Source organism: Dendropsophus ebraccatus, chromosome 2, assembly GCF_027789765.1.
Source record: "Dendropsophus ebraccatus isolate aDenEbr1 chromosome 2, aDenEbr1.pat, whole genome shotgun sequence".
Classification (NCBI taxonomy): Eukaryota; Metazoa; Chordata; class Amphibia; order Anura; family Hylidae; genus Dendropsophus; species Dendropsophus ebraccatus.
This window is the reverse complement of record NC_091455.1, coordinates 197,397,938-197,424,765: the sequence shown is the minus strand read 5'-3', so window position 1 is coordinate 197,424,765 and position 26,828 is coordinate 197,397,938. Positions and strand designations below refer to the sequence as shown.

Genomic DNA, 26,828 nt, shown 5'->3' with positions numbered 1-26,828 from the left:
TAGGCTTGCGGGTGGTTGGACTTTATTTTATATATTATATACGTGTTATTTAAGGAATTGCATCCGTATCTCTGAATTGTTGGAAATGTCGACCATTAAGACTTGATGATTTTATTTTTAATGTTTAGTTAATATAGCACTTGTGATATTCAAATCAATTAAAGAATATTTTCTCTGCATTCAGATTTGTCTTTTAAATAGAAAGTTGGTTTAGACTCACTGGGTTATTAATATTCCTTGCAGAGACCAAGGATAGAGGAGAGATTTAAAGGGGTTGTGTCATTAAGAAAACTAGATCTAAACCGATGCGTTATGTGAAATTAAACTGATTTCAAAAGTACAAGAATTTTTGAAACTGTCATGTATGAGATATGTAGACTAATCCACGATGTTCTTGCTTTGTTTTGATAACCTGTGGCCCCTGATTTTGACCCACTAAGGTAGGCAAGACATGCTCGGTTTAACGGCAATCTCCAGAAAGTACTGGAAGTCGGTCTCCACTGAGCCTGTACTTGTTCAGAGAGGAAACAAAAAAAATATTATATCCATGGGCGAGACAAACAGTATAAGGCCATGTTCCCACTACGTAAAACAATGGCCGTTTTGTGACCCGGTCACAGAAGATCCGGTGTTACTGAAAATCATCGGTACTGCAGTACCGGACAGATGATCTTCATTTCTGGTTAATTCAGATGCCGACGTATCCGTGTGTGCCTGCATCCCAGTTCCCCGCTGCACACAATGGAGCATATGGCCGGAGCTGAATTCTCCATTGTGTGAACTGTCATGTCTGTGCGGCCACTATTTAACGAATAGCAGCTGCAGAAAACTGACATGTCCGGAGCGTATATTGTGTGTATACGCTCCGGCTGGGATTCCATTCATTCAATTACAACGTATGTTTAGCATAAATCACGGCCGTTGTTGCAAATTGCAACAACGGCCGTGATTTATGCTAAACATACGTAGTGTGAACATGGCCTAATTGTGGAAGTTACTTTACTAAAAACAAAGCACCCTGGAAAAAGTTTGCAAAATAGCCTACCACTCTTGGCTACAGGATCTCAGGAGCCTCTGGGCACAGATTGTCCAGTACCTCTGCTACCAAGCAGGTCAAATCACAAGTCATATATGGCTATAAAATTTTCTTCCTTAAAATATGGCTCACTTTTGACAACATGTAGCCCCTTCTGCAACCCTCTCCTTGTCCGTCATTGAATGCCTCCATCCCATCCTCAAAGCACTGTGATTGTTAAAGTCATGTATTGGAGCTGAGGACTCTTTCATAGAGATGATCGAAGAGGGCAAATGTTCAGGTTCGTACGAACTCGACCATCGGTATTTGACTCCCGCAGTCTTCCCGTTCCATGGGGAAGGTGGAGACAGCCCGAGTCCCGCCTGGAAAACAGGAATACAACCTGGGCCATAGGTTGTATTCCTGTTTTCCAGCGGGACTCGGGTTGTCTACACCTTCCCCATGGAACGGGAAGACTGAGAGAGTCAAATACCGATGGTTCGAGTTCGTACGAACCTGAACATCAGGGCTGTTCGATCATCTCTACTCTTTAGGCCATATTTAGTTTAAGGCTAGCTAGCCTGAGGTGCATAATCTAGTGGATCTTCTGGTCTTCACCTTCTTATCCCCATAAGCAGGTAAGGACTTCAATGCAGCCCAGAGTCACAGTCCCCAGCATAGTTAGGTATTGGCATAGTGGCACTGAAGTTGTAAAATAGGTGCGGAGCCAAGGGTCATAGTTGGGAACAGAGCACCTGGTACCAGAGGCAAAATCTCATACATGATGGAGAAATTATATACAGTGGTACCTTGGTTTAAGAGTAACTTGGTTTAAGAGCGTTTTGGTTTAAGAGCTCACAGTTTTTCAAAATTGTGACTTGGTTTAAGAGCATTGCTTTGGTTTAAGAGCTCCCTGTACTGGGTGGGAGGGCGAGTGGGGGAGGGGCATGGCCTGCATAGCGGGGTCTATAGCCCTGTACTCTGACCCAGGAAGTCTCTCTCACCTTCCAAATCAAAGCAGATCCACTTCAGGCTGGGGCTTACATCAGGGGACAGGACTGTGGGGGTAATCTCTTCATAGCTGTAACCCCTCTCTCCCTGGACAGAGAGTGCTGCATGTATGTGCCCACATCTGCCCTGCTCATTCCTTTATGCCCCCTGCAGTCTCTCTCCGCCCTTGTGTTTCCCATCCTCTCCATTACTGTACAGTCACTTATAATATCCCATATTCTGCTGTTTCTGAATGTTTGTTTCATCTTTTCTACATGTTATTCAGAATAATAAATCATTATTTTTGGGGTGTGGAACCAATTGTCTGCATTTCTATGATTTGTTATGGAAAAATTTGCTTTGGTTTAAGAGTGGATTTGGATTACAAGTGCCGTCCAGGAACAAATTATGCTCATAATCCAAGGCACCACTGTATAGAAAAAAGTCAATCTTAGGGTCACCCAGGAGTCAGTAGGACAAGAAATGGATAAGACAGGAACTTAGTGCTGGAACAACAAAGTGATCGAGCCATTATCCGAATGTTTATTTAGCCGACAGCCATCTCTATACTCTATACACAGGAACCTAGAAGCTATACCTGGGGTAACCTAGAAGCTCAGGTCTATGGTGCTCATCTGTAAATGTGGACCTGATACTATGATAGTTTCAACCTTTTAGAGTTAAATAGCTGGGGAGATATTCATCACACAAGCTCTTGGTATAGGGACTAGCTGCAAACATTTTGTGTAAAGTTTCTAAAATATTCAGATCTAAGAAGTGAATGAAATATTAATAAATTGTCTGTTTCATTACCTGGAATGGCACCGAACTGTTTATGAGGAGTATTTTCTTTAACCATCGGTTTCCTTTATTTCCAAATGATTGCCACAGTAATAGTCCTCTAGTGTTCCTCATGGTCCTTTTATAGACTGCCAAAGAATAAATCTGCCTTCCAAACATGTGGTAATGGAAGCGAAAAATACAAGATTTATTCCCATTATTAACTGTAGCTTCTATTTCGGGACTTAGTAAGACGGCTTGATTTCTGTACAGCTGAGGTTCTGATGTCTCAATGTAGAGGTAATGGCCTTTGACTGTTCCCAGAGTATGATCTTTCATGGGTCCAGTGTCAAGAGTCTGTGTCTGGCCTTGATGTCTTGTCCAGTCAAAGTCATCGTCGGTGTCTTGTATCCAGTTACATAATCCGTCTTCAAAGTCACACTGTAATTCAGATGCTGCAAAGAATTGTAAGAATAGTCATGTAAAATTGACATATCTAACTCATATTCTTAATGTACTATACAAATGGAGACATCTTACGAATGCGTGGCAATACACCACCTCAGGAGGTAGCTTTTTCTTTAAGCCAATGATTTAATCTTCTAAGACACCTTAGAACAAGACTGGGGATTTAATAAGTCAAGCTAGAAACACTTATATGCTCTATCCACACAGTTGGGGGGGTTTATGAAGACCGGTCCTAAATAAGGTCTCGCCCCCTTTTCCCCAGACAAATTTACTAAGAGGCGCACCCCTCTTAGTGAATCTGGATGGTTGGGTGCCCGGAGTACCAAATCTACATTTGGATCATGATGTATGCCTGCGAGCCAAGCCTCCTCTACATCTTGCCTGCCCCCTCCCTCGAGCCGCCACCCGCCCACCCATTGGGCAAGCGGGGGATACAGCAGGCGTACTCCAGGGAGAAGGGGTGAATCCGTGCCTTCTCCCTTGTATACACCCTAGGATTTGGAACCTAAAAAATGATTATTTTCAGATAAATCACGTAATGATATTTTAATGAAAAAGTATTTAAAGGGGTACCCCTTTAAGCAACTTTATGTAGAGTAAAACTGTTATATGTTGAACGCAGAAAATTCCCCAAGACAATGTTCTGTAGATTTCCATCGGTATAACCGGCATAGTGGCCTTTCCAGCAACCGTGCAAACGCAGAGGTACAAAAAAAGAACAAAAAGCAAAAAAAATATTTTGAGGGCTCTTAAGTTATTATGATGGAGTATAAAGACTTCAAAGGCAGTTTTTACATTTTTCCTCTTTCCTCTTACAAATCTACCGGGCGCGTTTAGAGTCATCGTATTTATCAAAGGACATACTGTATAGAAAATAATGCCTGTTATATAATAGAAGAAAATGATGTAGAGATGTTTAAACCATTTTTATATGAAATAAATAATGTTCGGATATAATAAAATGCAGAAATGGTAGAATAAAAAAAAAATCACATTAAAATATTCTTTTGCTTGAACTTACTGTAGAAGCTGTCAATCCCTAATAATATTAAAAAAGGTACAAAAATAGCTTGTGGTTTCACTCCAGTAATCGGTACCAATTATCCCTTGTGATGCCAAAGGTTCATGACACGTCCTAATGATAGTGAAGTGTATTGGAATCTAAAATATACACATACAGTATATGGTAAAATTGCTCTAGCTTACCAATATCCATTCCTGCAAGATTTTCCAATATACTAGATGGCTACTGAAAAGTATAATATACTGAGTGACCGAGAAGACAATAAAAAATCAGTGACTAATAAAAATAAATGTGTGAGGGGAAGTGTAGGAGGAGGTGTAATCAGTAGAAATGAGTGACCCTCGCAAAATTAATTTGATAGCTCTACAGAGTGTAAGGATAAGGTTAAGTGATGATGCTTTAGACCACCATTAACCTCTGTGGGCCAAACTGTGCAGGGACACACGTCAAAATGACAGGAGTCCCTGCTCTCTTATGTAGTTAGCCCTACACTAAAGCACCATGAAAACTATGTGCTAAGCACAAGGCATACACTGTATACCTACTGCTTAGTGAATAAAGTAGGCAGAATTGAGGGATATTGGATTTAGTAAGAGGAGCATGCCTCTGAGGTAAAACGGGTGGGAACTCCTGAGCAGGTGTAGATTTAGGCCATGATTTACGCCTGTTCGGCCTCAAATAGATGGGACTTACTGCAATTAATCTCATCAGATCCGTCTCCACAATCGTCAATCAGATCACACACCAGTAAAGTGCTTATACAAGCCTTTGTATATGTACACCAGAAGAGGTCGGGTCCGCTGCAGCTCGGGACAGCAGTGGGGAGGGAACAGTTTTCAAACACAATATCATCAATGGCCGATACCCCTTCATAGTAGCCCATGTTCTTTTTAATCACTGACAACTGAAACGGATGGGCCAGGCGATTGAGCTGAATGAAAGCCTTCAACCATTGATTTCCTTGGCTAAAGAAAGTTCTCCATAGCACCGTGGGTGTGCGTTCATTATCTATGTATAAAAGCAACTCTACTGTTCCCACCGATGATCCGTAGTTGTAATACCTGAAAAACAATATGCATTCAAAAGTAAATTCAGTGGACAAGACTTGGTTTGCCTCTAGAGGTATTGAACCCTTATTGGTTTACTACCTCCTAATAGTAATATAATCCCTGACTACAATGATTTATTAATTTTAGAATTACTATAATATGTTACAACAATCTTAAGGGAATCTTAAGGAAACTAAGGAGTATTTAAACCCTAAGGCTGGCACCAACATTTTACCCAGGACAGTAATAGGGTTAAAATGATGCTATTGTACAATCTGGTCGGGGCAGATGGTGTTGAAGAAAATTTCTATTTCAAATTACCTGCAAAGAGTCATAAGGGTGGTGCTGCTCCTCTAAAGAGTCACAATGATTGATTGCTTGTACAATGCACTGTTATAGTACTATATCTGACCACTTTACTAGTAAACCTGCCTTCAGTATGCACCAAGATGTCACGGGTCATGTGATCGGACACCTGATCTGATAGAGGGCAGCACGGTAGGCTCTGCAAACTAAGTGTTCTATATGTGCTGGTTTCTATATATATCTATTACAGCAGGATATATATATATGTTACAGCAGGACCTCTATACACAAAACAACTAGATATCTGTATCTATGTATGTATGTATCTATCTATCTCCTATCTATCTATCTATCTATCTATCTATCTATCTATCTATCTATCTATCTATCTATCTCCTATCTATTATCTATCTATCTATCTATCTATCTATCTATCTATCTATCTATCTATCTGTCTCTCTCTCTGTCTCTATCATATGAACATGGTGAGACCTCTAGTTCCCCTATATACAGGTCCTGCAGTGATGTTCAGTGTGTATGTATATATATATATATATATATATATATATATATATACATACACACTGAACATCACTGAACACATATATATATACACACTGTATATCACTGCAGGACCTGTATATAGGAGAACTAGGGGTCTCACTATATATATATATATATATATATATATATATATATATATATATATATCATGCTGGTGCTGCTAGTTCTCCTGTATACAGCTCCTGCTCTGTGTGTGTGCGCATGTATATATACACATACACACACACACACAGCAGGAGCTGCATACAGGACAGATCAGGAGATACAGGAGGAGAAAGATATGCAGCAGCCGCATGTTTCTTTTGCTGCAAATCTTTCCTCACCTGTCTCTCCATGATTTGCTCCTCAAAGGGGCCCGCCGTGGCTCTGTCGCCCGAGGGCCCACAAAAAGCTGGAGCCGGCCCTGATAGTTGTACATAGGTTTCCTGTATGGCATACCCAGTGCTCTATCTCTGACCTAAGGCATGGCATCCATTTACTGTGATAGAAAATTTTTGAAACCACTTCCATATTTAAGTAAAAAAAAATGAGAAATTAATAATTATGCTTTAAACAATTTCCATTATGGGAGACTATGACTTTAAAAGGTATACATTTGGACATTTGCAATATCACATTGGAAAAAAATTGGCAGCAGTTTAAAAAATAAATAAATACATAAAAATATTAAAAAATTATATATATATATATATATATATTAGAACTTGAGCTGCAATACCAGACTTAAATCTGTAAACAGTTGTGGCGCTGTTTCTTGAAAAAGTAAGCAAGTTCTCTTTTTTTTTATCTTGCACAACCCCTTTAATGTCAAAACTGCAAACCCGGAATGATCCAGTCTCAGTGGACATGTTTACATAAGCGTTACAAAATCTATGCTTATTAAAGGCGTGAATGACATGAAATAATTATGCCTTCTTGCTTCTCAGCCAATATGCACAGCATGTAAAAGAATTTTTATTAATGCATTAAAGTGAAGAGATAAAAGCGTTCTCACCAGAAGGTCACAGAACAGCCTTGTCCTGCCTGGCTGAACCTCGGACTCCTGAGCTCAGCAATCTGACTGAAGTTACTATCCTTCCTCTGAATAAACATGAAGTGCCCTAATAAATAAGAAAACAAATAAGAGCACAGATGAAACATACAGTATGATGCCCACGTATAGTCAATAGCTCTCGACGCTACCCAGTAATTGATCAGATTCTACATCAGGGATGTTTTATCTTGTTTATCGTCAGACGCACTTTGAGCCAAACCACAGGAAGTCAAGACCGGCTCCCAGTTTTGCAATCACGAAAATTATAAGAATTCACTGCAGGAAAATAGATTTTTGCTAGGATTCCAGTTTTAGGCCTTTTTCTCAATATAGTGGCCGTTTTTATGGTCAGGAAATACTGGTCAGGAAGCCTTTAAGGAGGCTTCAGTGTCTCCTGACCATAAAAATGGAGGAAGAAAAAAAAACATACTTACCTGTAGGCTGCAGCGGTGCCATGGAACAACTTCTCACTCTGTCCTCGGGCTTTGCAACGCTGGGGCGGAGAGAGTAAAATCTTCTGGCCAGAGATATGATGCTGCCTCCGGCCAGAAGAGTGTTTGGCAGGGCTGGGAGCCAATTGCCCGGGCTGCCAAGCATTGCATCCAGAATTTGTTTCCAGATGCGCATCAAGAACTGTCTGGAATTCTGGATGCCCCTACAGTGTTCTAATAGGCATCCGTGCTGGAATTCCGGAGAATTATAGGACATGTCCTATAAATTCTGGGCTTAATTTCTGGAAAAATAAGAAAAATCTGTGCCCAATAGATTCTTATGGGTCAGGAAATCTATCCAGATTTTACTAGGTTTTTGTGAAGTGTGAAAAGGGCCTTAAGAGTTTTTCCAGGATTTTTCCAATGATGGCCTGACCTATGAATTTATGGTGTTTTCAGACACTCTCTTTAATGCTCTCAATGCTAATTACAATAGCTTTTATTCATAGTGGTGATTGGATAGGTTTTACCTTGAGTTGTATTGGTGGTGTGGTCCTGAGGTGGGGCTTGGGAGAGGTATTGTGGTGCCACGCTGTCCCTGGAGTACCTGACCCAGTCAAACAAATCAAAGTAACGCTTCTCGTGCCAACCACAGTCATCTGACTCAAAGTCGCACTTAGCAGCTGAAAAACGAAGAAGATCATAAGAGATAATACGGTTTTAGAAGACATACTAGACTGTAGAGTAATACTGTAGCGATAAAACATTCCTTCAGTTGGCATCACTCTATTGAACTTAATGGAACCAGTGCAATGTTGGTTCTGGCAGGATACTGTTCCTAATTCTGGAATTTCCATATCGAGACTCGTGCACATGTATACATATGGATCTAACGCGGTGCCTTTAGCCGGATATGAGAGCATAATAAACTCATCTTTCCAACCAGATGTAGAGCAGTAATTAAATCCATTGTTGATACAGGTCCTGGAGGGTGTGGGGTTATAGATATGTGGAGAAACATAGGGGCCTATATTACTAACTGTATACTACTTATTGTTTGACTTACTTTGCCCCCATAGAGAGTGAATGGAGTGTGCAGTGTACATTAATTTAAAGATGTGCACTTTCGGATGCTTCTGAACCCAAACTGTCCGCATTTGATTACCAGTGGCTGGAGATGTTGGATGCAGCCCTGGGGAGTCCTGGAAAATATGGATACAATCATGGGCCATAGGCTGTATCCATGACATCCAGGAACTTTTAAGGCTACATCCAAATAAAAAAAAAACTCCTACATACCTCTCCACGCTCCCTGACTTCCTGCTAGCTTTGGCCCACTCCTGGCACTTTGTGAAGTCACAGGCTGCTCAGCCAATCACCGGGATAGTGCTGTGGCACTATTTCGTTGATTGGCTGAACGGCCAGGAGCGGACTGGAGCTAGCAGGAAGTCAGGGAACATGGAGAGGTATGTAGGGGTTTTTTTTTTTACACAGTCACCAGCCATTGGCCGCGCATCTCTTTTGCACGGAGCAATTCGCACCCGACACAAGACGATTTTGGGTGTGGACCTAAAAAAAAGATCAGCCAATGATCAGCTTGTTATCCCTTTTTCTATGAATAGGGGATAAAAAACCAAGAGAGGAATATCCCTTTATAGTAATTGGATTCCCTATTCAAGATCCCATCTCTTGATCACAATCGTTACAAAGAGTGTCTCTTGCTCTGGAGGACCTGACCTGTCCTGACCTTTCCTGCATTATTGTCAGGACTGTATCTTTGCGGAGCTTGAAGCGCCCCTCGGCTCGTGCTGTGCGGCTGATTTTCTTGAATTTGTTCTGTTTCTGTGTTTTGTTTTGCATTAGTCTGAACTGAACCATGTCATGGTTAATCTTGTTTTGGTTCTTGGTTCTGCCAGTGGATGTGTTTTGTTGTCAGGTGCCTATGGTTGTAAATCAGGGGGATGGTCCAATTATGTTCTGGACCAGACCCCCGGCCTCCTACATAACAAGCCCAGTCTGTATACTCCTTGCTGGTTATTGAGCTTCTGACTCTGCTTTTCTGTGTTTATTCTGACCCTTCTGCTTTGTATTTCTGAACATCCCTGCTTGCTGCCTGCCCCTGACCTTATTGCCTGTTCTTTGACTACGCCTATTGGATCCTTATTTTGTCCTTTTGCTGCCCGACCGTTGTGACCTGGATTGCTTACTATTCTTATTGTGTTTGTTCATCTTATCTTGTATTTTTGTATCACGTATCCAGTCCAGGGACCACCACCCAGTTGCCCGCTGCCACTTTAGGGTAGGCAGGGACAGTGGCCTTGGCTGAGCTTAGGGTACACTGTCTGTGTCTCTCCTGCATCCCTCTGTGAGTCGTAACAATTACACAGCAACTTTGACATGAATGGGCACTATGTAATACTTCATCTTTCCTGTGGTGGCGCTGCAAGGAAACTGAACACTTACTGCCAGGTTTTCCCACAGTAAATATTTGCGTAAAAAAATATGACTTACGACATAAAATTTCATCCATGCCATTAGCGCAGTCCTTAGTGAAATCACACCGCTTTTTCCAGGATATGCAGGTCCCATCTCCACATGAAAAGTCAAAAGGACAGTGAAGAAATATTGGCTGATTTGATTTACCTGTAGATAGAAATAATTGAATATATGCAGTGGGTATGGTATCCTAAGAGGTCTATATAATTATTACTAGGAGCATGATTCCCAGGCAGTGACTACTCCGGTGTTATAAAACTCCACTAGACAGGACAATGATAAATGCTACTGGAGGAGCAGCATTAACCTTTGCTCTGTTTAAATAGCTGTAGTAAGTCACAGCCGATGCCGGGTACAGTGAAGATATACTCCTGTAGAGTTTGTATAGCAAACTTTGTACATTATTATGGGGGCAGCCATCTTGCCCCAGCTATTTTAACAACAGTTAACCCCTTCATGACCAAAGCATAACACTTTTCCACCAACAAAGCATACATTTTTTGTGTCATGATCTATCATTTTTATTGGTATCCTATCCTAATTTTTTTATCGATCATTTTTTAAAACTTTTCCTCTTTTTTTTTTTTTTTTCTGCATTCAGTATGCGGGAACAATATTGTTATATTTTAATAAATAGGACAGTTTTGCACACTATGGGGGTGGTGGTGGTGGGGTTAAATTAGGTTTTAAATTAGGCCCTGCTCCCTCTTCTCCGTCTAAACTCACTAAGTGGTGCACGTGTCTTAGTGAGTTTGGGTGGCTGTTTGCCCGACCAAGCAGGTGTAGACTAGGATCATGATTTACGCTTGCAAGCGGGGGAAATAATGATAAATGAGGTGCGGGAGGAAGCCACGCCTCCTTCTTGCCACACCCCTCCGAGCCCCAACTGCCCACCCATCAGGCAAGGAGGGCATACGGCAGGCGTACACTGGGGAGAAGAGGCGAATCTGTGCCTTCTCCCTGGTGTACGCCCCAGCCTTAACGTTCATAAATGTCCCCAATAATACCACATATATTTTTTTTATTTATTACATGTTTTTATTTGTATAATGGGAAAGGGGAGGATTTAAACTTTTATTGGGGGAGGGGCTTTGCAATAGTTTTATACATTATATATTTTTTATTTATTTTTGCACTTTTTAAGTCCCTCTTAGGAATCTACATAAGCAATTGTTAGATTGCTTATACTCGTCAATTCTATTTTATTGCATAGCCTTGATCAGTATTATCAGCACTCTATGAAAAAATTGCTAATCCAACAGGATGGGCATAAGTAATAGTTCTCCATCTGTCAAGGAAACTGATCTGAATCCTCTGCAGTCACACTGTGGAGGTTCCGATCAGTCAGTGACAGGTACCAATCCAGTCACTGACACCCTTAAATGCTGCGATCGCTATAAATTGTGGTGTTTAATAGGTTAATGGCGGACAGCAGCGTGATGTGTCATTATGCTGGTATCAGCAGTTGTAATATATATATATATATATATATATATATATACATTTTGCTGGCACCAGGGAGTTAAAGATATGCTTTACAGCAGGGGTGGAGGATCTTCAGCCTTAGAGCTCTTGCAAAATTACAATTGCCATCATGCCTGGAAAGCCACATTTTTGTTGTTTGTCCTCTGTAATACTGGGTGTGTATTGTATAGCATTGTGTTGTGCATACTGTACATAAAAAATAAAAAAGGAAAGAATTCAGTCTTATTCATGTGTAGTAAGGTTTCTGTCCTTTAATTTCATGGCATGCACTTTCCATACGCTCATAACTTCCTCCATTATTGCTGAATTACACCAGGTTATGAACTTTAGAGGGAAAATCCCTGACTACATTGTGTTACCTGACAGTGTGCTGTTATGGGTGACACAATGCGGAGACACACTGACGTCATCTACAGCAACTAAAGCCCCAGGCGAGAAAAGCTTGGCTTCCAAAATGATCTGAAATGCAAAAGGACATTGATATTGCCTCACAATTCAGGTTACACATGACAGGAATAGAGGAAATCCATGTAACAATTATGTGAGTCTATGTTCACATTGGTGTTATGGCTGCCATTTATAAAGGAGGTCAGGACATTGTGCAGGATCCATTATACAACAGATCTATATGACCTCACTGAATTATAATGGAGTGTATTGGGGTCTCTGCAAAAGTAGCTCGGTATGCTGCCCCATTCCTGCTGTCAAAAGTGAGGAAACTGCAGCTGAAACTCATAGTGTGAACATCAGCTTCCACCCAACTGGTACAGGAGAGCTCATGGATGTGGCGTTACTGCCGGGACCAAGTCATTCAAACCTTAGTACCTTTACTCGCACTACATCCAAGTGGCTGACCAATCTGTCGTCATCTTGGGGACCAATAATGTTGTTGAGTGGAAACACTATTTTTACATCCGTACGTATGTATTTCAACAAATATTTACTCTTCGGGGACTGTTGATGATGCATGTGTAGTATTGCAATATTTAAAGCAGTAATGTTATTTAGATAATGCACAAGCCAAAAAGACAGAAATGGCTGCACATCGCACCCATGGCTGACACGAAAGCTTATTCAGCTACATTTAAAACCAACATCAGAAGTTAGTATATAATTTGGCCAAACCATATTGCCTCATGTACCACGCGCAGGTCTTCTGATACACATGAGTCCCTAACCAAAAAACATCACTGTGCCGGTCAGCGACCACAATCCCTGCAAAACGTGCGCAAGCAGAGAAGAGGGGCCACGGAATGGCCCTGCAACCCCATTGTCACAGGACCAGACCCTGAAGGGCCCCCCCCGACCCCGCAGGCGCCACCGGCGGAAAAAGTGGACGCCAAGCAACACAAGTGTGAACAAGCTCTTACCTCTCTCTCCATTCCTCTGCAGGTAGAATGGGAGAATACTAGGATGTACCCAGGTGCTTCCTGCTAATTTGGATCACATGGGTCTTACAAAGCATGAGTGCTAGCCACAATGAAAAAAGGGACAGAATACATAAAATATGCACAAGCCAAAAAGACAGAAATGGCTGCACATCGCACCCATGGCTGACACGAAAGCTTATTATTAGCCTGTTATTTAGATAAACTTTTGACATGAGACCCAGACGTACTAAAAGTTTAAAGGACAACTCTGGGCAGAGCAATTTTTTGTAAAATTGCCATGGAGGCTGAAAGAAATAACATGCTCTCACCTTCCCATCTCCAGAGCTGATGCCGCCTACTGCCACTCTGGTCCCCCGAGTCCTCGGCTACTTCCTAGTTAGAGATGGGACCCGGGTTGTGACATGTCAGTGCCCCTCTGCCAGTTGGACCCCGTTACGGCAGATGACTGGCTGAGTGGCCTTGACACATCACGACCGGGGACTCGGGGGCCCGGAGCTGTGTTACGCAGCATCAGAGCTGGAGCCGGGGAGGTAAGAGCACAAGAAAGTGACTCGGCACTACTTTTCCAGAGATATTGCCCTCAACAAGGGTTTAAGACACTGCATACACGTGTGGTGGTGCCATCCGCGAATCAGTCTAACCATACAGTATAAAATTAGAGAAAGTAGGATACAGCCACTCACCAATCTTCAACAATTGCCTAAGACCATGCTCCCTCTCCCTGCATGTTATATACCTAATCTGCATATGGAATAAGGAAAGATTTCACAAAGATTGGTGAGTGCCCGTATCTTACTTTCTCTAATTTTATATAATATTTTTTTTTAAAAATTGCTCTGCCCAGAGTTAAAATCATACAAGGTCTTAGTCCTAAAATCCACTGCGATTATGAGTTATACTCAGACATAGTGACCGCCAGAGCGCTCCACTCTTGGCCAACTGCCTGATCCATCAGATTATGGGAGTCAGGCTCCATTCTAGCCTATGGAGCTTATCTCCTGCTATCAGTCGGATCAGGTAGCCTGCTGAAGAATGCAGCACAAAGCTGGGCACTTCACCTAGTTATAACTGGGGCTGAGACCCGGTGCAATCTAAACTTTTTTTTATATACAAGTATATAGAAATGACAGTGTTTTAAAGGGATCATAGGCCTGAGCTGCAGCACCAGATACAGCCCATGAGAATGAAGGGTGGTCTACATTGAAGAAAGTGAGATCTTTTATTCTAATTTTATATACCTATATGGTTTGTAAGTAGATAAACATAACCTATGCCTTCAGAGCTGTAATCATAGAGATAAGCAATTGGAGACCAATTGCTGGATATAGTATGAAGTATGAGTACTGTAAGTTGTAATAGATGAACTTAAGGAATCTCAAAGTTCTTCATGGACTGGTTTAAAGGCGTACTCTGGAGAAAAAGATTCAAATCAATTAATGTTAGAAAGATATATAGATTTGAAAATGACTTTTATTTAAAAGTCTTTCAGTACTTATCAGCTGCTGTATGTCCTGCAGGAAGTGGTGTCTGACACATTCCTCTTTTCTGCCACCTTTGTCTTTGCCACCTCTGTCAGGAACTGTCCAGAGTAGTAGCAAATCCCCATAGAGAACCTTTCCTGCTCTGGACAATTCCTGATACGGACAGAGGTGGCAGCAGAGAGCACTGTGTCAGAGTGGAAAGAATACACCACTTCCTGCATGACATACAGCAGCTGATAAGTGCTGGAAGACTTGAGAATTTTAAAAAGAAGTAATTTACAAATCTGTATAACTTAAAAAAAACAACAACAAAAAAAACTCTGAAGTACCAGTTTCTGACTTTTCATAAAACATATGTTCTTCATCCTTCTATTCGGAGAACAATCTTAGATTTTTCTTTTTTTAACACAATATGGCATACATTAATTTTAATAGCTAATGCACACTAAACAATCTGTTGAGAGTATATCAAAACCATCCATCAACCTCGACATGATGTAATATTTGGCTTGCATCGAGGCGCTAAATGGCAATGCAGGAATATGAAGAAGAAAAAATATATAGAAGTAAGGTTTATGTTAATGTTCTCTTCTATAAATGTTCTCTCCGCCATATGGACAGATATTACCTAAATGTGAGAACAAGTAGAGTATTTCTGCTTATATGAGAAAAGTTAGGCCAAAGAACAAAGTTATTAGAAAGAACAAAGTACAACGTTTGGCTCACAATACGGGGGAGTCAAACGTCTCAGGAAACCGTTTTATTTCAGAAACCAAAGGGAAAACGACCCAGCAAGTAATGACTAGTGATGAGCGAACAGGTTCGGAAATATTCGTACAAACATATTGCTAATTGTTAGTGTTTGACGATCACAAACAATTTGTTTGTATGGTTATTAGGATCATTTTAGAAGATATTCGAACATGCAAACTTTAATCTCATGATGTACCCAACTGCGTAAGTTTCTTCCCACCAATTTGAAAGAGCCAATGAACATTTGGGGAAGGAAGGTAATGTAGTAGCCATGTTCACTACTGGTATTACTGTAATTGGCTGTATGATTATTGTCATTACGTACGTTACATACATGCTATAAAAACGCAACGCTGAGGCGAATTTCCTCATAGTCTTTCATAATTCTTGTGCCGTCCAGTAGGGAAAGTAACACGAGCAGGGACAGCATTTGAATTTAGTTAGGCAGCAATATTCTCAGTGGTAGTTAGTCAGTGTAGAGAGGGAGAGCTGACCGAGTAGGGCTTAGATGCTGTGAAATTGTCGGTGTGGGGAGGGTGACAGAATCCAGCATTGTAGCACTATAAGGATTCATTTCTTAACCCTGTAGTGACCTGGCGTCCATCATAGTCCATCCTGTCCATTATCTTTACAATGTATTTGAGTTCTCCGAGGCCAAAAGAGGAGGCTCGCTGGGACATCCTGACTTGCTGAGCTGACTGCTGCCTAGCATTCCTCTCGCAAACTGCGTGATACATGTGTGCACGTCATTGCGTATATACGCACAGGCAAATAAAGGATACGCTAATGTTATGCACCTTGTAATTGCTCCGCTATTACGTATTTTACGCTTTGCACCTGATAATCTGTACGCACCGATATTATTATATCGTTATTTGTTCGTGAATGTTTGGCAAACACGAACCAATAACGATCATTTTTTTAACAATGACGCTCGGCTGCCGGGAGAGCTTAGGGAGAATGAGAGAGGCTTTGGCAACTTCCAGCGCCTCTTTCATTCTCCCGAAGCTCTCCCGGCAGCCAAGTGGCTCCGAGCATCTCCATACGTCACACTGCCTGCATCGGGAACGGCACCAGAGGCGCGCAGAGGACAGGAACGTGTGAGTTGGGCTGCGGTCAGGCAGGGGTTACCATTTTCCGGCTTTTAAGCGAACCCCTGACAATCTGCTTAAAAGTCAGGGGTCGTCTTATACACCCAGCTGCCTTATACGCCGGAAAATACTGTAAGTTATAAAGTTGCAACAACCGTGAACATTCCCTGTGATGTACAGCTATTTGATGTGCTCAATGTGCTGTCTATGGTGCTTAACACAGAGATGAAGGCGTTGGATTCAACCATTATGGACCCAGTATTAGAAAAAAAATGTTTGTTTTTTTTTAAAGAATCAGCAGTTTCCGATGATGTTAGAGTAAAAGAGATCCCTACCTGAGCACTGTCCAGCGAATTACTCTTGATAGTTATAGTGGCCTGCACCCAATCCTTGTCGGTAGTGCCGGTGATCTCATGTAGTACTTCCAATTCTTCACTTACTAATGTTTTTCTCAATATTGAGAGTTTAGAGGCTTCCCACATCTGGTACCATAACTGCAGCTGTAAAATAAGAATAGTATTAGGCTTATAGAGCTTATCACATAATATATAAGTAACTACTTTACATAATACATACTCTTATATCTACCTTCTACAATAGCAATAAACTCTGGGTATTCAGAAGACAAAAGTAAAAAAAAAAAAAAAATAATAATAATAATAATCCTCATGTTCTCTTTATAAAGATTTGAGGAAGTTCTTTGCTATGGACAAAGGTGGCCTGACAATAAGGTGGTCACAAAGTATCCAACTCCTGAAACGCTCAGTAATCACTGGATAAACTTATTAACCATGTCGATAGTTTTAATATGCTGAATGGATAAAGAGGAAGATTTTATCAGGGTGAGTGCGCTCCCTATTTTTCTATTTTGTATACAAAAACTGTCCCTACTGACTTGCCAGCTGGACAACTGGGTGACGTTCCCTTTACGAGTCAAGTGAAATACCGAACAAGACAAGACAGACAAACATAATAAGGAATAATCGGGCACATAGAGGTCAAACCAAAGATAACAAAGGGGTGGTCAGGAGGACAGACAAAGCAATCCTATCCAATCCAATATGAAACACCAGCTCAAACTACTATTGCAAGCAATGTCCAAGAGCAAAAATGGACTTCTCATGGAAAGTCCCGGTCCAGGGTGTGATTGGACCAGCCCTCTGATATCCAGACCACACAGAACACAGACTGGTAGGGAAGGGAGATGAGTGGCAAAGGAACCTTTTCAGCACTAATTAGTCTAGTTCAGACTGGTTCAAAAATAATATACAATTCAGGCACTGAATCATTGTTCATAGTTTATAAGCAGAGGACTGCGCTGAGGCCTGAACAGGCAAGGACATAACACCTGACCTTAATCCAACATGAGGTGGAAGGACCTGACGTAAGCAGTTCATGGGAGGAAACCACAAACATAATATTTCCGCCTAAGGCCGATGTTGGTCAAGAAGTTCATATATACTTGTAAGGCCTCTTACTCATGCACATGGGTGCACAGATATATTACTCCTGCCTTTCCATACGAATCTACAAAAAAAAAGTGTCATGTCCCTAGGTATGGAGAAATTCATCTGCATCCCTACAAATCTAATATGGTGTTGTTTGTAAACCAATCCTTGACACTTGGTATTTAACCAGAGCACAATATATCACAGTATGAAAAGAAGAACAGAATCCGTCAACCCCGAAGACTTACTGAGAATCTAAATACACACGAGCGTAACAGGATTGAGCAATTTAAATAAACAGTAGGGATTTCCCTGCTCTGTCAAGAATTCGGCAAATTCCTAGATGAATATTTTAAATTATTCATTCTAGAATAAAGAAGTTACAATTTATTCTCCAGCGCAGCCAATCTGCATGTTCCTCCCTTCCCAGGCTTCCTAATTTCCATTCTCATTGAAATCAGCGATTTTCCTTTGCAGGGCTGAGCCGCCCCAAATTCACAAAGCAACAACATTTGATGCCCTTTAAAATGCATCAGAAACTATAATGGTAGACAACGTTCCCAGCAGTGATTACTAATCATAGACCGGCTCCCTCTAATCACTGCACGGCCAATAGTGCGCTCCATCCATATAAGCATAGGCTGCAGAGATCTTACAGGAAAATTCTATTCAAATAAATAAATTCTGCTATGGCTTTGTTCCTGTATTTGGTGTTTTATACTGTAGCGTCTAATATATAAAGACCAGCCATATTGATTTGTGCATCTAAAACAGCTCTTACTCTTCGAGGTGTTGACTCCACAAGGTGTCCTATGCTATTTGGCACCAAGACGTTGGCAGTAATTTCTTCACGTCCACTATGGATTTAACATACTTTTCAAGAATATACATTGGGTTGAGAAGTTAAAGGTCAACACCCTCAGCCCTTTGTTGGGTTTTAGCGATGAGCAGGATTCCGATAGCTTCGTATAAAGCATCGACTTTTGAATCTGACCACTCCATAGAGGAGGTGGAGACAGCCCAAGGGCTAGCTGAAAAACATGGATACAGCCCTGGAATACATGGATACAGCCTATGGCTGTATCCATGTTTTCCAGGTGGTCCTTGGGCTGTCTCGATCTTCTCCACAGAGCAGGCAGATGGCAGGATTCCAAAGCTGATGGTTCTCCTTCTTACAAAGCAAATCCTGATCCTGATTCGCTAATCTCTACTGGGTTCATTAAACCATTCCTGAACAATGTCGGCAATGCGGTACATTATCCTGCTGGACTTGGTCTGTCCAATGACCAGGTAAGTGGTATATGTCATAGTTGCACCCACATTGTTAAATACTGCAGAAGTGGACCCACTGTGCTAGCAAAATTGGTTCTCGGCTGGCACAGAGAACCAGACAGGTGCAGTGCAAAGCACTGGAGAAATAGGCAGAATGTGGGTAGCTAGTCAGCAGGGTGGGTCATCAACAGGAAAATCAGAACAGTACCAAGAATGATGCGGCAGCAGCATAGTCAATTGGATTGAGAATCAGGGCAGTCGGCTTTAAGTGCATGGGAAGTGTACTAAGGAACATGCATACACAGAATAGCAGATACAAGTACAACACTTTCATCCAGGAACACAAGGAACCGACAATGCTCAGGTGAGATGGAATGGGCGGGACAGCCTTAAATAGGGATGACCTAGGATAGGTGAAGGAAAAATAGGAGGAGACACACTGGCCCTTTAAATGAAAGGAGGGCGGCTGCGAGTCTGCATAGTAGTGGACAGGGGAGGAACTGCAGCAGATTCTGGAAGCTCTAGTGCAGAGGATCAAGGACATGGGCAGACCCCCGCCGCCATGGATCACACAAGGACTGCAATTGAACGACCAGGAGGTAAAGTACAGGATTCCAGCCCGGCGGCACAACACACATGATTCAAGGACTCAAGGCTTCCAGCAGACTATTGTCCATCACACGACTTGTCATCTTCTCATAGTGTGTCCTGGCACCAACTCATCCTGTTATGTGACATATAGACACCCGGCCGTACATGATATAAAAATAAATATAATTCTTCAGACCAGTCCCTCTTCTTCGAGTTCTGATGCCCATATTTCTATTGTAGGTTCTTTTGACAGAGCACAGGGGTCAATGAAAGTGCACAGGGGTCAATGACAGTGCACAGGGGTCAATGACAGTGCCCAGGGGTCAATGACAGTGCCCAGGGGTCAATGAAAGTGCCCAGGGGTCAATGACAGTGCCCAGGGGTGAATGACAGTGCCCAGGGGTCAATGAAAGTGCACAGGGGTCAATGACAGTGCCCAGGGGTCAATGACAGTGCCCAGGGGTCAATGAAAGTACACAGGGGTCAATGACAGTGCCCAGGGGTCAATGACAGTGCCCAGGGGTCAATGACAGCGCACAAGGGTCAATGACAGTGCACAGGGGTCAATGTTGGAAGTGAACAGGGGTCAATGAAAGTGCACAGGGGTCAATGACAGTGCCCAGGGGTCAATGACAGTGCCCAGGGGTCAATGAAAGTACACAGGGGTCAATGACAGTGCCCAAGGGTCAATGACAGCGCACAAGGGTCAATGACAGTGCACAGGGGTCAATGTTGGAAGTGCACAGGGGTCAATGAAAGTGCACAGGGGTCTATGGATGTTGTTACAGTAGTTCTTCTGTGGGATTGAACTAGACGGGCTAGCCCTCACTTAACACATCATCAATGAGCATTGGCTGCCTATGACACTGTTGCTGGTTCACCAATTCAATGTAATTCACTCATAAGTTTTAATGTTATGGCTGAACGGTGTATTCAGTACTGTGTATATATACGTGGTATGTATCCTACACCACCATCAGAAGATTATATTCACTTAGGATTTTATCAATCACAGTGATTACATCATCTTATAAAGACTATTTCTTGGCATGATGAACCTCGTCCATTTAATAACATTACATAGAGAGATCAATATCTCACAGGAAACCCAGTAAAACACATGATAAATGTGTTTCCTAGAATATTTGACGTCACTTATTTCCTGTGGTCTATCTCTCCATCTATAGAGGAGTGGAGGGGCCTTGGGGGCTGCTACGGTTCGTCATACTTTTAGCTATTACATATGGAAAGTAAAGTAAACTGTAGAGGTCTGTATGCAAAAATGTGCATTGAATCGAGTACTAAATATTACAACTAAATATTTAAAATTTACCTAGAAAGGGAACTGGTAAGTAGACATGAGTATGAGATGACAGCGACTCCTGTCAAAGTCAAAGGTGCCCCTGCTCCTAAACAGTAAACTGAGGCAAGTGCAGAGCAGCCAGCCCATTGGCTGTAGTAAGTTGAAGTTTCAATGTAAACAGTCTCACCACTCACCTCTGGGCCACTCAGTGTATAGGAACAGGGATGAAATATTGGGAATGAATCACAAAATGTTCTGAATTTATTGAATTAAAATTTTCGTGCAATTTGGACTAAAGCCCCTATTACACAGGGCAACAGAGAGGAGCAAACCAGCACTGTCAGCTGAGGCAATTACATGCGGCGGCAGCGAGCAGGTGAGTACAGGGGAGGCCGCGTGGAAATGCGAGGGGGGGGGGGGGCTTCCCGGGTGATCGCTAGATCATCCAGGCAGCCTTTATCAGATAGCAGCAATCTGCTGCCACCGCTCCTATTCCGCGGAGTGACTGCAGCAGGTCATTGCTATATTAGTCATGTTGAAAGACAAATGACTGCAACGATCAGCTGACATCGGTCCTGTCGTCTGATCGGTACCTTCTATTACACAAGACGATTATCCTCCATAGTGGCCGATAATCGTTTTGTGTAATAGGGCCTTAAATTGGATTGATGCTGAATCATTTTGTCCATCTTTTGTAAGAAGGTCAGGACAGATTTAAAATTTTCCTACACAACAGAAGGGATTTACTATCTCATCTCCATTTTATATCCACATAACATTGTGCGTGCATAATTACTCATTTACATCCCCTGGGTCAGCTGCTCTTGTAACTGTAAAATGAGTGACAATGCATACAGTACTATATGCATCGTCGCTCATTTGTATCTCGACCTCAAAAGCATTACAATGATCCCCAAAACACCCGATACTTTCAAAGGCAAAAAACAACCTCTGCCGCAAAAGAAAACACCAGTAATTGAAAAGGCACATGGTAAACGAATGCTTTATTGAAAAACGCTTACAACTTAAAATAGAGCACAGAGTGACTACCTGGCATTGAGCTCCCGGCTTCACCAAGAAGTTACTTTCCAGCTGTGATGAGGCAACGTTCTCTCCGTATACAGAGTCTGCACCGAAGTATAGGAAGTGTCCTAAGAAATGAAAAGGAATCATTAGTAAAACGAACAATGTACTGTCGGTGTGCACACCATGGAGGCTAAAATCTCATAAAAATGTTCTCCTCTGAGGATCAGACCCACACACCCTGAAACTCAGATTCATGCCAGCAAGGCTAGACTGGGACTGAAAGTTAGCACAGGCATTGGAGGGCACAGAGGTCCGCTTGCTGTCTGGTGTATGCTTAACATGTTTAAAGGGTATTGGCCACTTAAAATTTTTTGATATTGTACTGCCCCCACTCATGATAAATAGATTGATAGATAGATAGATAGATAGATAGATAGATAGATAGATAGATAGATGATAGATAGATAGATAGATAGATAGATAGATAGATAGATAGATAGATAGATAGGAAATAGATAGATAGATAGATAGATAGATAGATAGGAGATAGATAGATAGATAGATAGATAGATAGATAGATAATAGATAGATAGATAGATAGATAGATAGATAGATAGATAGATAGATAGATAGGAGATAGATAGATAGGAGATAGATAGATAGATAGATAGATAGATAGATAGATAGATAGATAGAAAATAGATAGATAGATAGATAGATAGATAGATAGATAATAGATAGATAGATAGATAGATAGATAGATAGGAGATAGATAGATAGGAGATAGATAGATAGATAGATAGATAGATAGATAGATAGATAGAAAATAGATAGATAGATAGATAGATAGATAGATAGATAGATAGATAGATAGGAAATAGATAGATAGGAGATAGATAGATAGATAGATAGATAGATAGATAGGAGATAGATAGATAGATAGATAGATAGGAGATAGATAGATAGATAGATAGACAGATAGATAGGAGATAGATAGATAGATAGATAGATAGATAGATAGATAGATAGGAGATAGATAGATAGATAGATAGATAGATAGATAGATAGATAGATAGACAGATAGATAGGAGATAGATAGATAGATAGATAGATAGATAGGAGATAGATAGATAGATAGATAGATAGATAGATAGATAGATAGATAGATAGGTAGGAGATATATAGATGATAGATGGATGGATGGATGGATCTTGCTATATGTATAGTAATATGCTAATAATGAGTCCTAAAATTTTTACTGTAGTTTTGGGATTTGTCGGAACTCTCTTTCTTTCTTCAGGATCCTAAATTATACAATGTCAGTAGGGAGCTCTGGACGTGTAATATTAATGACATTATATATAATTAAGTAACAATGTTACAAGACTGGAGATCACAGGTAGGAGACATACAGCGGCCCTGGGGTAGTAATCTGTAAGATCAGACTGTACAGAAGCAGGTGAGGTCCCTGGAGCAGGGGACAGAGGAGCACAATCTATATATAGTATACCAGCGGTTATGACCTGGGAACACACTGTGACTTTACTTTGTCATTTACCATTTTATAGTATAGAAGTCTAAAAGCAAAATCAAGTCTGTACATCACACACTTGTATAATACATGAATGGTGAATAATTCACCATAGTGGCTTATTAGGTAAATAAATGTTGTGTCTCTGCCATATACTATGATGGATGTGTGCGCAATGATCCGCTTCCTCACTTAGTCTGCTAACAACTTTATTATAGTATTGCAGCATTTGTACTTACTAGAGGGAACAAGTTCACGTACATTAGGAAGCCATACTCTCTCCCACACTATAGAGGTATTCTTCACTGATCCTTCTTTGTATGATATTCCCATGCATTGCCATGTTTTATGCCTTCTGTGCCTCTTTGGGTTAATACAAATGGAGGAAGCAGTATGGTCGCCACTTGACATCCCACTCATATTTGGCAAGACATTAATGATCGACCTTCTCCATTCACATAATGGTAAGTTAAAGAGGTATTCTGTTCAAACGTAACTTTTGATATGTTGCTGACCATGGTGAGACTAACATTTCCTTCCATACTTGTTATTATCTATTCAGTCTCCTTCCCCCAGTTCTGAGCTGCTGCTTTCTGCTGAAGACACAAAAATCTGTGCGTGAGCCTTTTGCTCTGTCTCCTCCTCCTTCCCCCTCCCTTTTGAGAGAGCTGATGTAAACAAGTCCATCGTAGGGCTTTATCTGCAACTTTGTAGCTTCTTTGCTGGAAGGGTTAAATTGATGCAGTTGCTACTGAAATCACTGTGATTAACCCATCTGGCATTACAAAGTTGCACATAGGAACTTGTTTACATCAGCGTCTCAGAAGGGAGGGAGGAGAAAGGGGAGACTGGGAGAAAAGCTCACACAGATTTTTGTGTCTTCAGCAGAAGGCAGCAGCTCAGAACTGGGAGAAGGAGACTGGATAGATAATAACAAGTATGTAAGGAATTGTTAGTCTTACCATGGGCAACAACATATAAAAAGTTATCTTTGAGTAGAATAACCCTTTAATGCAGTTAAAACTTTTTCATTGCTTGGTATTAATATGTTCCTCCCACCTTTTCAACCTTAAAAAAACTGAAAAAACTATTTAGACTTTAGATCTTGAGCCCCAATGGACACATGGCCCGGTATGACTGATGACAATTTCCATACAGCGCTGCAGAATATGTTGGCGAAACAGAAATTAATTAAATTCAAGTCTATAAGCCATTAGAAACCTTATGTAAATTCCAAACAGAAATCTATGTTTTTCACTATTTTGATTAAAAAAATATATGTTTTTCTACACAAAAAGTTTGATTAATAAAATATATATTTTTTCCTTTCCAAAAGTTTGTTTTTCAGCATTCGGCCTCTGATGTCCGAATGTTTTGCGAGTTTCTCCGATGAAGACGCAGTGGTATTAAGTAGCCCTGTGCATTCTGTTGGCTTTCCATCTTCTGCGCTGTATTATTTATCGTCATTTGCTTTTTACCTTTCTAAGCCGTTCCTGGCTTAGAAAACAGCTCCCCGGGATCATAAATAAATGAGGATTCATCTATGGCAACAACAGAATGAATATTCCTAACAGTTCCCCCATAGTGATGTCTAATTCATTGGACAAGTTTTTCTCAGATAATATTTCTACTCTTACTGGCACAGTTAGTTACAGACAAACAATGTGCAATTCTGTATACTGATCTCCAAGCCTGATCTCCTTACAAAAACACATTCCACCTCCCTGTTTATTATATACAGTATATATCTGCAGGAATTCATCTTATATATTTTTTGCTTCAAACAGCCAACTTTAAAGCAGAACAGGGTCAGTAAGCTAGGGATGTCTGATGCATCCCTGGCTTACTGTTAATATATTCACTAGGTTAGGTGCTTTGTATGCCATGCATAACCATAAGTCTTCCATGGGATGCAGTGCTGGCTTACCAGCTGCTGTATGTCCTGCAGGAAGTGGTGTTTTCTTTTCAGTTTGACACAGTGCTCACTGCTGCCACCTCTGTCCATGTCAGGAACTGTCCAGAGCAGAAGCAAATCTCTATAGAAAACCTCTTCTACTCTGGACAGTTCCGTGACATGGACAGAGGTGGCAGCAGAGAGCACTGTGTCAGGCTGAGAAGAAAACACCACTTCCTGCTGGACATACAGCAGCTGATAAGTATGGGAACACTTGAGAGGTTTAAATAGAAGTGAATTACATATCTGTATAACTTTCTGAAACCAGTTGAAAAAGATTTTCACCAGAGTACCCCTTTAAATGCCGCAGGATTTCCTGGGCAGGTGAGACAGATTGTGGTCCATAGGGATCCATGTGGATTGTGGAGTCTTTGTCTTTCACCCATGAAATCCTGTGGTGGTGATCAGAGAATATGCTGGATCAAGCATAAGTAAATATATTTGATTTGTATCTATTTTTTATTAATCAGTTTTTGGTTGTTCTTTAACAGATTTTTTTTGCAGAACTTGGATTACATTGGATCCCAAGGTCTACGTCTATTTCAGGCAGAGCACATGGCCCAGAAGATCTATTACCTGTAAGCTAGGGATACATGAAGCATCCATGAGTTGCTGTTTTGTACGATTTTGACAGGAGCCCCCGCTCTTACATGGGGATCATAGGTGAGTGAATCTGTCAGGACAGGGAGGTAGGGATAAGACACGACAGTGAGCCCTAGGCTGAGCCTACCCACTGTCCCTACCTACTTGCCTCAAATGGCCCTAGGCAGCCACGGACAACCACCAAGGCAGTCTCTGCTCTGGTATAGGTGAAACACAGAATGAGACAGATGAACAAACACAAAGGGAGAGTCAAACAAGCCAAAGTCCAAACCAAATGGGGAAGGCAGTACAAAATCAGTAAACAATCGCATAGTCAAAGGTCAGGCAGGAGGTCAGGTAACAGTTAAATCGAGCAGAGGAATTAGGTACAGGGATCGAAGGAATAGACAGGGGAGCTGGGATCAGGGTATGAACCTTAATAGCCAGCGCTGTGAGACTGGCTCAGCTTTCTTTTATGAGGATCAAAAGCCCGGTCCGGATTCCCATTGGAACGGCGCTCTGATCCTCAAGGTTCCAGACAGGTAAAGGAAAACGTCAATCAAAAAGACTTGCTCAGCTGCAGAAATCAAGTCTAGCAGAGCTCAGTGTAACTCCTGCATTGCCGGGAGCTGAGAAGCAATCGGGTATGTCACACAAAAGCAAAACCAGGTCCAGTTCACACCAGGTTACTGCACATTACTGACAGAATCCACCAAAAGTTTGAGTTTGCAAGAACCCAAATGATTGGCATTTGAGTCCTGCTG

At 41.4% G+C, this 26,828-nt stretch overlaps 1 protein-coding gene across 1 annotated transcript in view; it reads right to left on the bottom strand.

Moving 5' to 3' along the window:
• MALRD1 (MAM and LDL receptor class A domain containing 1) overlaps positions 1-26,828 on the bottom strand; it is a 288,505-nt gene that overhangs the window by 180,136 nt on the left and 81,541 nt on the right. Inside the window, exons 11-18 of the mRNA XM_069959034.1 lie at positions 22,022-22,122; positions 16,693-16,857; positions 12,001-12,100; positions 10,172-10,303; positions 8,191-8,343; positions 7,191-7,296; positions 4,971-5,338; positions 2,819-3,240 (exon numbers count right to left, since the gene is read on the bottom strand). Of these exons, the coding sequence (XP_069815135.1) occupies positions 2,819-3,240; positions 4,971-5,338; positions 7,191-7,296; positions 8,191-8,343; positions 10,172-10,303; positions 12,001-12,100; positions 16,693-16,857; positions 22,022-22,122 (1,547 nt within the window). The remainder of the gene's footprint in view (positions 1-2,818; positions 3,241-4,970; positions 5,339-7,190; positions 7,297-8,190; positions 8,344-10,171; positions 10,304-12,000; positions 12,101-16,692; positions 16,858-22,021; positions 22,123-26,828) is intronic.